The sequence below is a fragment of the Fusarium keratoplasticum genome, chromosome 9 (genome assembly GCF_025433545.1).
Source record: "Fusarium keratoplasticum isolate Fu6.1 chromosome 9, whole genome shotgun sequence".
Taxonomy (NCBI): Eukaryota; Fungi; Ascomycota; class Sordariomycetes; order Hypocreales; family Nectriaceae; genus Fusarium; species Fusarium keratoplasticum.
The window spans coordinates 98,849-111,789 of NC_070537.1; the positions used below are offsets into that span (position 1 = coordinate 98,849).

The 12,941-nt window shown below is 47.5% G+C and overlaps 4 protein-coding genes across 4 annotated transcripts; 2 read left to right on the forward strand and 2 right to left on the reverse strand.

Moving 5' to 3' along the window:
* Positions 1-1,874: 1,874 nt before the first annotated feature.
* NCS57_01091700 (HET domain-containing protein) lies at positions 1,875-3,355 on the reverse strand (the record flags this gene model as incomplete). Its single annotated transcript, XM_053060643.1, has 2 exons — positions 1,875-1,883; positions 1,958-3,355. The coding sequence occupies 2 exons, from the start codon at positions 3,353-3,355 to the stop codon at positions 1,875-1,877; spliced, it is 1,407 nt and encodes a 468-aa protein (XP_052909029.1).
* Positions 3,356-4,392: 1,037 nt separating this feature from the next.
* NCS57_01091800 (uncharacterized protein) lies at positions 4,393-5,959 on the reverse strand (the record flags this gene model as incomplete). Its single annotated transcript, XM_053060644.1, has 7 exons — positions 4,393-4,470; positions 4,523-4,934; positions 4,984-5,379; positions 5,427-5,625; positions 5,676-5,709; positions 5,761-5,852; positions 5,902-5,959. 7 exons carry the CDS (start codon positions 5,957-5,959, stop codon positions 4,393-4,395), a joined length of 1,269 nt encoding a protein of 422 aa, XP_052909030.1.
* Positions 5,960-7,720: 1,761 nt separating this feature from the next.
* Positions 7,721-9,316, forward strand: NCS57_01091900 (uncharacterized protein; the record flags this gene model as incomplete). Its single annotated transcript, XM_053060645.1, has 4 exons — positions 7,721-8,011; positions 8,066-8,120; positions 8,171-8,974; positions 9,024-9,316. 4 exons carry the CDS (start codon positions 7,721-7,723, stop codon positions 9,314-9,316), a joined length of 1,443 nt encoding a protein of 480 aa, XP_052909031.1.
* Positions 9,317-10,468: 1,152 nt separating this feature from the next.
* NCS57_01092000 (Alcohol dehydrogenase) lies at positions 10,469-11,650 on the forward strand (the record flags this gene model as incomplete). The annotated part of the gene is made up of 3 exons (XM_053060646.1): positions 10,469-10,513; positions 10,595-11,575; positions 11,621-11,650. The coding sequence occupies 3 exons, from the start codon at positions 10,469-10,471 to the stop codon at positions 11,648-11,650; spliced, it is 1,056 nt and encodes a 351-aa protein (XP_052909032.1).
* Between the last annotated feature and the right edge of the window lie 1,291 nt (positions 11,651-12,941).

The window sequence follows — 12,941 nt, forward strand, 5'->3', positions numbered from 1 at the left end:
GAGCGAGGACTCAAGGCGAAAAATGACTTGGAAGAGAGGAGAGAATGTTCGGCGAAAGAGAGGTGGAATAGCCAGACAGGGCAAGAGGGCAGTTCGAATCGCGTAGGGATAGCCATCAGGCGGAGGCTGGGGCTTTCAAGGGAGGGGGGCGCTGGCACATATGCGTCATAGTGTGCAGGCATTCGGCCCCAAAGCGGCAAATTCACCACCCCCGCGATCTTGTGAAATCTCGGTCCAGGATATGTCCAATCGGGTTGGAGAGATGCTCCCTAATTTGCCACAGACATGACACACGTAGCATTTAATTAGCAAGGAAATAACTATTATAAGGTATTAAAAAGATAAATTTTTATTTAAGTTAATCTTAGAACTAGATATTAAAAATATTAATTTTATCTTAGACTAAGTTAAAAAACTATTATTTTAAAAATTAATTATATATTATACTTATTATAACTTTTTTATATATATGTTATTATAATTATTAATATAACTTAAGTATATTTAATATTATTAAATATATAATAAAATATAATTTTTATTTTATTTAAACTAATATTATTAGTTTTTTTTAAAATAAATTTAATATAAATAATTTATTTTATTATTTTATTATTTTATTATTATTTATTTTAATTAATATTTTAATAATTTTAATAATAAAAGCTTTATATTTAAAATATAAAGCTTTAATAAGCTTAACTTAATGTAAATATTAATAGTTTTAATAATATATTAAAGTTTATTATATACCTTAAAATCATAGCAAAGGTAGCTTAAAACTATAGCGCTGCGATTACAATACATGCACGCATGGATCGCTAGGTGGCCCGAGCTTGAGTAAGGAGGGCGCGGAAGACAGGAGACCGGTCCCCTACGGGGTTCGGCAATGCCTTTCGGGACGAGCCTGAGAAGCAAGGCACTTGCGTTATTTAAGAAAGCCCGACACCAGCACTTCTCTTGTGAAGGAACGAGCAAAAGCCCAAATTTAGCGCGCATTTGTCTGCGAGGTGGCGCGTTGCCTTTTGGGGCTTGAGACGCTCTGGACCGGCGCTAGCTTAGCCTTGCAGCCCAGACCCCGTGTTCTGTGGCATTGCTGTTTAACCGCGTTTCGTGACCTCGTCTCTTTAATTTTAAGCATCAAACTTCTTTAATCTAAGTCTTCTTCAGGTAGGTAGTAAACAAAAAAAACATTGGGCCGCTCTTGATGACTATCAATTACGCAAGATAGAAGAACATGGCCACGGATTCCGAGCCGAAAATCCTGCCTCTGCCACTCCCTGTGGCCGAAGGAACTTCAACAAATATCCCAACACTCACTAAGGGCAGCGGTAGGATATTTGTTGAAGGCTCAGGTTATAAGTCTCGTCCTGAGCGCCATAAGGCTCTTAAGTTAGCGTCCTCTTTTAAGTGAAAGGTGGGCTATCGTGATACTGGACTAATTCGAATGTGTCAAAGTCCACTTTTAGTCAACGTGGACCTGCGACAGGGCATGTATTTCCTCTGTGTATTATGCTAAAAGAATGAAAATGGTAGTTGCATCCAAATAAATAGTCTGCCTCAACTTGTTCTCAAACCACCCGACACGTTGCAAACAACTCAAACATGATTCTCTCAAATCCTCAGTGACAACAGCCGTGCCCACTACCTGAAGCTTCCAGAAATGAGATTTGTTGCCTTGCTTCTGTGGGCGCACGACCACGGCTCTTCGCGGCCACGCAAGCCAGCAAATGAAATCTCCAGAGCGGATGTCGCTCGACGCTAGGCCCATTTTCCAAGGCGTTTGTCTTTTATATGGATTCGACATCTGAAACAGACGGGAATCCTCAGTGGAGGACTGCTCTGCAGATGTGTTCTCGTTTTGCGGCTGGCCACTAGACCTGCTTTGCAAATCTGGTATCCAATGCCAATTGTTATGCAGGGCTTCATTGTGGTCTGTGTAGTCGTCATCACGTACCGACCACTGTATAACACTTCTGCAGTCAAAGCATTTCTTCGATAAGATGCTATCATCCAGGTCCAAAATAGTCCGAATTAGCAAATCGTTCTCCTGGTGGGCAGGACCGAGATCGTTTTTATAGTTCGATTGGACCTGTTCTGTCCACTTATCCACCTGGTTGAGATTTCCAACGATTTCATGCGGACGCGGGCCCACACAAGTGACGCATCCTAGCATAGCTGCCTGCAACTCAAATGCTTTGAAATGCTTCGGGTCTGTGAGAATCACACTATCTTCTTTGCCAGGTGCGTCCTGTCGCAGAATTTGCTGGAGGGGCAGGCAGTTGGTACCCATAAGCAGAGATTTGACAAGACCCCCAACGCAGACAATGTCCTTGTCTGCGAATAAACCGTGTCGGTTCATAAACTCCATAACGTCGGTCCATATCTCAAAGGTTGACTTTTGATAATCGATAACAAAGCCGCCAGCGTCTGATGCCAAACCAATCAAGCCGTACACTTTGTCTTTGCTGTCTTGGCACAGAGCTTCTCTGTGATCTTGTAGCAGTTGGAGCAAGGAGCTTGACCCGGTATATTTCCCTTGTCGCTGTCGATTCAGCCTCACAGGGCCGTGACTTCCGATGTTGTGCATGGTGATGAAATGAATAAACGGATCCCATTCTACCGCATAGTTTCCGAAACACACTTTGATATTGTGAGCACGCCCAATCTCCTGGATGATCCACAATCTATTCCAGTAGCCGTTCTTGTACAAGTCTTCTGCCAGCTTGCGCTGCTGTGCATCCTCATTTGGCTCCTTCGCCGCGGAAAGGTCGCTCTGAGGCCCATTTGCTGACGACTCCAATTTTTGTTGTCCGTTCGATGGTTTGCAATGGCCAAGTCCATGCAAGTCTGGCAGGCTCGCCTCGTATTCCACATATCTCTTCCCCAGCCACACGACGACAGTCTCAGCCCTAAAATAGATGTGGTGCATCATGCGCACCTGTCTGTTTCGCTCCGGGACGTCGTCTTGGTTGATGCATATCGCGTCGATCCAATAAGAGGTGTCAGCAGCGTGTGTTCGCAGATACCGCAAAGCATCCCCGAGATTCTGCCTAACGCTGAAGGTCACACCGTTTAGGATAATATTGCATTGGGCTGGGCCATCTCCCCACATGTATGAGAGCGCATAGAACTTGGGCTTCTCACGGAACTCGACCTCGAACAAACTGCAGATGATGGGATCATCGTCCGTCGTTGCTGCTTCGATCCTTATCAGCCGCGTGCAGTCTATATGTTGGCTGAGCGGCTCATAAGGAGATGGGGATGCCGATGGTAGGACGGTAAGAGATTGTTTGGGGTCGCTCTCCGTCTTCTGATCTTGTTTTGTCTCATGTTGAGGTTGGCGTGTCACCATGATCTCGTAGATAACCCAAAGTATGAAGGTGGGGTAATTTGTGAGAGAACAGTCATGCGCCATGTCGGGCAGGCGCTGGCGGCCACTTTAACTCTTTGCCCGGCACTCCCACCCCTGTTTCCCGTCTGCCCGTAAATTCCTTGGCACCACATTGCAACCCGATGAGAGCAACCAATAGGATATGCTTGCGTTATACGTGACATTGATTGCAGCTTACTCTCAGCTGAGACTGACATACGTCCCTGGCCGGACCAAGACAGAAGTAGGTAGAGAACCGCACTTAGTGGCTTATGCAGTTCTTGCCAACAATCACGACGGGTACCTTCCTATAGGTTTGGTCGCGCTTGATGCAGCCTGGATTCACATCTGCGCTATTAATACCGCAGCCTATTTCTATGTCGGCTAATCAATTGAGTGAGTTCTAAAAGGAATAAGACGGCTTAGTATTATTATTAAAAGCTTATTCTTTAATAAGTAAGAGGTAATTAAAGATAAGTAAAAAAATTACTAAGAGCCTCTTTAGGGTTTAATAGCCTTAACAGACTAATATTTTTAAGATATTATAATACCTTTTAAAGACTTAACCCTAATAGAAGTAATAAATTATAAAAGTATTATATTATATTATATTATATTATTATAGCACTAATGCGCTTATAATATTAAATACGAAAATATATCTTATAGTTAATATGCTTAGTTAATTTTTTTTTAGATTAATTTTAAATAAAAAAGAAATTATTTTTATTATTATAATAAAAAAAATTTTTCTAAGATAAAATATTAAGTACAAAAGTATTTATAAAGCTTATTTTTTAATATTAACTTAATATTTTATTTATTTCTTAAAAGCCTAATATTTTATCTTTTTTTTATTTTATTAAAACCTAGATCTATGCTTAACTATAATGTTAACATTACTAGGCTTATTAAACCAGTAGTTACTAGTATTCCATTCCGTGCAAGCATCCTCTAAATCAAAAGAAAGCAGGAGTTGAGGAATCATCTTATACATTTCACACAAGGATATCTAACAACTAGTTAATTCTAATCATTATCTTCAATAGGAGGGCACTTACGTTCTTCCCGATACAGGTTCTCGACCCGCCTCCGAACTGCAAATGGTGTTAGTGGACAAAGAGCACCTAGGCCAGGGCTCTATCATACCTGAAACATATACCGGTCCATATTCTCCGCGTTGTCCCGAAACCATCTTTCAGGCCTGAATTCGTTTGCGTCGTCCCCAAAAATCGTCTTGTCACGATGAACGACGGCTGCGTTCACTCCAACTCTAGTTCCTTCAGGAAACCACTCGCCGCAAATCATGCCTCCGCCTTTGGGCACGTTGCGCGGCAAGGTCAACCCAACACTAGGATGCATCCTCATGCCTTCTTTGCAGCATGCCTCCAAGTACGGGAGCTTCACGGCCTCGCTGTATTGCACAGAGGGGACGCTTAGCTCCCCAGATGCGGCAGCTTGGCGAATTTCCTCTGTCAACTTCCGATAAGCCTGTGGGTTCTTGACAAGATGGTAGAGGATGGATGAAACTGCCGCTGCGGTAGTATCGGACCCTGCAAACCTATTTCCCGGTTAGCTGTTTGAGCAGCAAGAAGGAAGTGGGCACGAACAAAGCAACGTAGACTTCAACTTTTGCTTCAGTCAATCCGAAGTCGACTTTATCGCCCTTTTCTTGGATTATGTCGAGGAGAGTTGACATAATATCCTTTCTTTCAACAGTTTCACCGTTTTTGAGAATTTCCTGTCGCTCGGCGATGCATGATTCGGCTGCTCGTTCAATCTCATTGAGAGCGGTTAAAGCCCGCCGCACACTTCCAAACATTGTCCCTGCCAATAAGAATAAAGTGCGAATGTAAGTTGGCATGACGGAAGTCACTGCCAAAACCGGCAATAGGGTGTCTAGTGACCTGATATAACCTCGATGGTCACCACCTTCCTTCAAGAAGCCGAACATGCGGCTGAAGAACAGCTGGCCTATCACATCAAAAGCATACCTATCCATGGTCCTGTCAGTAACTTGCTACCCACTCATGAGGGCCATTGGGGGAAATACATCTGAACCCAGCTCGAAATGTCGAGAACTTCACCAGTGTCGGCATACTCCCGCATTCTTGACATCAACAAGTCTGTGCACAGATCGATGCCGCTCTCGGCTCGTACGATGTTTGTCATAGAATACAAGTTGTTGACAATCCTTCTGCGGGTTGCATGGAGTCGTTCATCCAAAGACGTGAAGTGGTCAGGGTACTTGGCTATGTCGAATGAGTGCTTGTTCACAGTTTCCAGATAGTTGCAAACGTACCCCATAACGGCCGCCACGGAAGATAGAAATCAGTCTTGAGAAGTTAGCAAGTCCAGAAAGTGCAAGGAGAAATGCCGATAACTACCTTGGTGAAGCCAGAATTAATGCTGTAAACTGTTCTGATCGCACCTGGGTCCGAAATCGCAACTTCATTGGGAGCAATCCGCACGACGGGCCCTATCCGAAATCCATTTAGCGCTGCCATGTACTGAGCCTTGAGACTTACCTAGCCTACTGTGGAGCTTCCTTTGGGTCTTGTCGGCGCTGGCTCCGGCAACTTGCATGACGAGCCATGATCTCGACACCGAAGCCAAGAAGGGTCCAGGATATTTCGCGAGTGGATGAAGATATCTGGCGTAAGAGATCCAGAAACACCAATATAGTATAAATAACCCGAGGAGTATATAAGCGGATGTGAGTAAAGTGGGAAATGATAAGGACACGCCTTTAAACATTTCGGCAGAAATTGACAATATCATTGCAAGTCAAGGCTTGGTGTTCGTTCTGGAGGTTTGTCAAGTATTGTCCAAGGCAGACTCTTGGACTTAAATAAGGCGTGGTCACATATGCGACCCGATACTCGTGGTTGTACAACTGGGTTGACGCGGCTGAAACAGTTATCGGGATTTTCAACATGGTCTTTGAATTTCCCGACCCCAGGCTCACGGAGCAGGGCTTGCTTCGCCTGTTGGCAATTACCACACACGTACCCGCTCAAAGTCACTCACAAGGGCATCCTTACTTTCCCACACTAATGCTCCGCTACGGGGTATCCTTTGCGCTTGATGTTGATCGACATTCCCCAGAGATCGTCATTGACAGAAGCTTCCGATCATGCGTCTTCCCCATATTCAACACTAAATCCTGGGGCAAAAAACGCACTCACACGAGACCGAGGTGAATGCGGAGGTGGTGGAATTCCCGAGCGTTCGGATCGGGGCTCGGCATCGATGGGAAATGACCCTGCCAAGGATGTTTCCTCTAGCTCGTTTGTTAGCCCGGTGGCGCAGGTCAGGTGTGAAGGTGGTTCGTCACTTGCAGTTGGCTGATTGTGAAAGGGCGCCATTTCATCCATCAACTTCGGCTGGAGTGGCAAGGCCCAAAGCGCTGCCACCTCGGCCATCCCTTAACGCCTTGTCGCAATTGAGACGGGGAGGCGACCACAAATTCCATCCTCCATTGGGTTGTGCCTTTTGCTTGGTAGTCGAAACTTTCCTGGTCACGTAGAAGACTGAAGGGGGAAGGTCCCTGGAGTGAAGCTCCAAAAATGTAAAATTGGCCCTGAGACTGCGTTGTAGCTATCGTACCATGCCGTTGGCATTACTCTCACATACTACGAGCATGGCCACCGCCCCGGAGAATTCATCAGCATTGGCCGATAGTCTTGCACAATGTTCAGTAAGTGGAGTTTTGATGTGAATCAAGACACGGCAGCCTGATTGGTTAACATCGATGCCTGTTTGTAGCTTGACAAACTGAGCACAGGCGACCAATGCGATGTCGGTAATGCATCTTGCAGCTGCACCTCTGGTCCGTTCCGATGACCGATATCACCAAGTTCTACAGTTGGTCAAACTCCCTCATCGGCGCCGTCATGGACATGTTCATGTTAGCGTTGCCTTTCTTCCAGCTGTGGTCTTTGTAGATGGCCCTGAAAAGAAACTCCTTGTCAACACTTTGCACATAGTGACTCTTGAGTACACACGTCCAATTTCGGGAAACTTGCCCACCCCTCTCCCCCGGCATTGAAACGTAGTGGTCCTTTTTCCGTTCCAGTACTTCGTTGTACCATTACACATAAAGGGAGGGTCTGAGCACCGGCGGCAGAAGTAGCCAGTCCGCGGTAGGGTAGGCTGTTGACTTTAACCAGTGGGGTCCAGCGGAAATTTCCCCTCACGCTGTCTACAGGAAGAGGGGGAAAGCAGTTGATTAAGGGCAAGTTCTGTTTATTTAATCTAGGCCCTCGGGATGTCTTGGATGGTAGAATTAATGCACTTACATAGTGTTCATATTTTACTGTGTTGAACACCTTGCGCAAACACACTATGGACGAGTTCAGCTCCTTTGTCAACACTGTGGGTGTGGGTGGCAATCCGACATCGGGGCTGCAAGTCACCCAGGGTACCAATCCATCAACCAGACAGAAACTCTGGGATGTGCCAGTGGCGTCGCTGGAAGATGTCGAGCGCGCAATAGCATCGGCCAGAATCGCCTTCAAGGATTGGTCCCAGTCGTCATGGTCGCATCGTCAAGATTCCCTTGTCGCCGCACGCGATATCCTTGTTGCCCAAAGGTCGAAGTTGGCAACATTGCTTACAAAAGAAGGGGGGAAGCCGGTGACTAGAATACATGCTGAAGCTGCAACATCTAATGCTGATGATCCGTTGTAGATCGAGTTCTCCCATCTCGAGATCGACCACTCGGCGAACTTTTTGCAATATAATGGTAAGCCAGCTATTTAACCCCAATGTAAGAAGTACGCTGACAGTGCCCAGCTTCTCAGGGGCCCATTGAGGAAGTGATCATCCAGGACGACAACGAACTCAAACTCAGTATCCATGAGAAGCCCTTGGGCGTAGTGGTGGCGATTTGCCCTTGGAACTACCCCTTGGTCCTTGCGATCGGCAAGATTGCCGCGGCTTTGGTTACTGGAAATTGCGTCATAGTCAAGCCGTCTCCTTTTACGCCATACTCTATCTTAAAAGTTGTCGAACTATTCCAGAGTGTCTTTCCCGCCGGTGTTCTCCAGGCTCTAAATGGCGACGAGAAATTGGGACCCGCGCTGTGTAGTCATGCTGGAATCGACAAGATCAGTTTCACCGGCTCGACCGCCTCGGGAAAGAAGATAGCAGAAGTGGCAGGAAGGCTCCTGAAGCCAGTAACCTTAGAGCTCGGGGGGAACAACGCGAGCATCATCTGCCCTGATACTGACCCCAAGGTTGTCGCACCTCAGGTGGCACTTGGATCCTTCATGAACTCAGGACAGCTCTGTGTGGCGAGCAAAAGAATCTTCGTGCATGAAGACATCTATGATGAGTTCCTGAAGGTAATGGTCGAAACGGTGAAGCAGTGGAAGGTGGCACCAACTTCCACATTGGAGTCAGGCATCATGCTCGGCCCCATTCAGAACGAGATGCAGTATAACATCGTCAAGGGCTTCTTTGAGGATTCAAGTCGAAATGGTTACAAGTTTGCGCTTGGCTGTAACCCTAAGGATTCGGACGACGACTTCATAATTCAGCCTGCGATCATCGACAACCCCCCGGATAATGCCCTTGCCGTCACGGGCGAAGCATTCGGTACGCTCCTTGGCTACTTCATTGTTCTTATGCTAATAAGACCGATTAGGCCCAATTGTTCCGCTACTCAAATGGAGGAATGAAGACGACGTCATCAGACGAGCCAACAGTGATCCTTCTGGCCTTGGAGGAGCTGTTTGGTCAAGGGATGTTGACCGGGCTGGACGACTGGCAGATCAGATCGAAGCCGGAACTGTTTGGATCAACGGTTTTGAGAGGCCTCTGCCACAGGCCCACCTTAGTGGTTACAAGGAGAGTGGATTAGGCGGAGAATGGGGCCGAAAGGGTTTGCTTGCATATTGCAAGCCGAAGGTGATTCATTTGTACAAATCGAAGGTCTAGTGATGCTGTAGAGCTTACAAGCCTCCGACACGGAGCACTTGTAACCAACTTCAAGAGTAACAGCTATAGAGAAGAATACTAACTGGGCACCCACTCTGAATCCGTGCCCGTCATCCATGTTCCGGTCAAAACCTCTGCTGGGTCCATCCCTTGAAAAACAGGAGACTAATTTGGCTGGGTTGTCGCCTTGATCAGTTTCCTCTCTTGTTGCCACGACGGGCCTCGGTCTGGTATCACCGAACCATACCCGCATTTCGAGCAACCTGGTGAGGGTTGTAGCGCAGCAGGTTCTATTCAGGTGCCAGAATTGCTCAGCAACAGATCTCGGCACAAGTGATGAGATGTGAATTAGCCCTCCATAGAAAAAGCTTGGTCCAAACAATGCTCCGGAATGACATGTTACCGTGAACTCCAGTAGAAACACAACTGCAGCACGCGCCTGGCCCATATTCACCTTGCTTGGTTCCGGACGAGGCGCTTGGTCTGGCATAGAAACGCCCTTGTGCACACCATGTTGAGTGGTGTACATCACCTTGGATGTCACAATGTCCCAGTGGCGACATGTCGTTGATCTTGCTGACACTTCTCTTGAAGGGGGTGTCAGCCACAGTAACAAGGAACACAGTCATTAATACATGACAGAATTTAAAGCTAGCCCCGTAAACACCTTGATGCCGTTAGAAATCGCGACGTGGGGGGGGTGCAGCATGTTAAGGCGTCTGGAATATTGATGCAAGTGTAACTCTTGAGACGCTCATGTGATCGATCGAGGCGAGGTCTCCGGGTGGGGTAAAGCTGCCAGCGAAGCTGCGAAATGCTCACCCCTGAGAAGACCATTGAAACCAATAGAATCACGGGTACTAACCCTGTGGGGTCTTATGTCTCGGCAATCTCTCCACCGGGCTTTTCCCCACCTCCGACTGTTGGAGTGGGCAATCTGGGGCAGCAAGGACTAAGATCTCGGGTCTTCTCGTCACCTCGGTATTTCATCGATGCTTCTGGCTTTTCATATAATGAGTTTCTCGCGTTGGGTAAATAGCAATTTTAGGCGATATCAGTTCTGGTCCTCTCACAGACGTGAAATACTACAACTGCACCTTCTGAGACCAACAACAGACGCAACCGTCGTCGATCGAGTACCTGGCAACTGCGATGGCAAACAAGCAAGAGTCCAGCCACAAAGTTGCGGTTGTAGTGGTGAGTCAAATCCAACGCCATACTTGACTTTTGTCCTCCAATCACCCTGAGTTACCTAAAAATGGTCTCACACAAGAACAGCGATCAGGCTCCGGCTTCACTTTCGAAATCCGATCGACGACAATCCCATCACTCCGCCCTTGGGAAGTTCTCGTGAAGGTCTCCGTCACCGGCGTATGTGGCACCGACTTATCGCTCGCGGCCGGTCATCTTGGCCCATGCCGTGATGTCCTCGGCCATGAAGGCGTTGGCTGCGTAGTGCAGGTCGGCCCCGGCGTAGACCCGACTACTATCAAAGCTGGCGACCGAGTCGGCATTGCGTGGGTCCGTGACGTCTGTGGCCAGTGCCCTTGTTGCCGCCATCCTGGGGGTGAAACTCGGTGCCTAGAGCAGCAGAATTCGGGCCGCAAGTGGGATGGGACCTTTGCCGAGTACTGCGTCGTGCCTAGCCGCTATGTCTTAAAGATCCCAAACGACCCTAACCTGCCAGATGAGTTAGTTGCGCCTATCCTATGCGGTGGAGTCACTGCGTATAAGGCCTTGAAGATTTGTAGGGCTGTGCCGGGGGAATGGGTCGCGATTATAGGTGCAGGCGGTGGTGTCGGGGGACTGGCAGTCCAGTATGCCAAGTCAATGGGCTATCGCGTGGCTGCAATTGACATTGGGCCCGCCAAGGACCTCTGTCTTGCGATGGGAGCGGAAGTATACTTCGACGCATCTGATCCAGAACTGGCAGCGACTCTAAGGAAGCTGACTCCGGATGAGGCCGGAGCAAGTGCAGTCATCGTCACGGCAGGATCCGGGAAAGCTTATCAGTGCGCGCTTGATATCCTCGCGGTCCTTGGTACGCTAGTCTGTGTAGGTATACCTCCACTAGACCAAGCCATGAACTTGCACCCCCTCATGGTCATCGATAGAGGTATCACAGTTGTTGGTACACTGGTGGGCACGCGAACTGAAACGTTGGAGGCTCTCGAGTTTGTTAGGAGAGGGGTTGTGAAGCCAAAAGTGAACTTGCTGGGCTTCGAGGAACTCGATCAGGCTGCCAAAAAGTCTGCCGCTGTGAGTGACATGCCGTCTATTTGCAACCATTTCTAACATTGGCAGAATACCGGCAAGGTTGTGCTCAAGTTTTGACACGTCTTTACGTATGAATAAGCTTGGTAAGGTCGAGTGGCGATTTGCTGTTTGCACGAGTAGAAATTTATGTAAAATATATCTTTCCTACAAAAGAAAACTTGTCAATGTTGCAAACCAAAAAAGCATCTGTGTAGAAGAAGCTTGTTTCTACCTCTTTTTGAGACTCATATTGTACCCTGAATGTCTTGGTAGGTGTAAGTATTTACAACATGCCGTGACGCCGAGACCCGAGGTAAATGCCATCAGCCTGATGGTCTCACGCGATAGATTCTCGTCTCGTTCCTGGCTAGGTCGAGCGAGTTCTGAAGGTCTCAGATATTCCCGAGGTACCTAGCACGACGACGTCAAAGAACTTCACCGCCAGAATGGACAAGTCATCTAAATCTCTTCTGGCAAAGTTAGCTTTACCTGAGAAGATGGAATCACGACTACCTACGGCCACGGCAACAAGGTGACTAAGGTAAGAGAATAATCAGTAAGCCGCTCGCTTCTTCGGTGCATAGTCAAAATTATAAGGTACCTGCTGTCTTACAGAGTGCCTACTTTCACCTTGAAGCATGAAAACCGGTAGTTGAAAGAGCCTCATTTTATCTGAAAATGAGGGCATCGCCTAATGCGGTGATATAACAGCGCGCAACCCCCTAAGCGGGGCAATCAGAGCACGCTGTAGCTCAACACCTGCATTATCTCTAAAATTGCCATCGTCTGAATGATTTCCATGTTTTCCTAGAGTGGCTGGACAGCAGAGTCAAGGGTGACACACGGCCTCCACTACAGTCAACGGAGAGACCTTATTCAGCATTTAATCCAAGATAAAGACCCCCAGGGATTACGGGTGAAGAGAAAGACCACGACCCCGGGCGTGAATATCCTGGGTGCAAGCCATCGCCATCGTAGCTGGTCCCGGACATCTTGTCAAAGACCCCTTACGAAGACAAGGCCGGCGGAGGAAATTGATGAAACTCACCGAACCCTGAATTTAGGTGAAGAAGGGCGCGAGATTTCCTTCAAGGAGGCAGAAAAGCTGCCATATCTGCCTGCTGTCGTTTCCGAAAGCACTCAGCTGCACCATTCCAGCCAGTACCAAGTCAATTCCCTTGAAAAGCACAGCTTGAAGGCTATCAACTCACACCATATTTTATCTCTAAAGTCACTGTTTATAGTGTCAGTCCAGGAAGCGTGAATCGATGGCGAGAAACCATTGGCTCCGATTCAGACAAATTCTGCCCTGACAGATGGATCGCGCATAGACCAGGGGGAGAGGAAACAATGAAGCTCCAGATGTCTC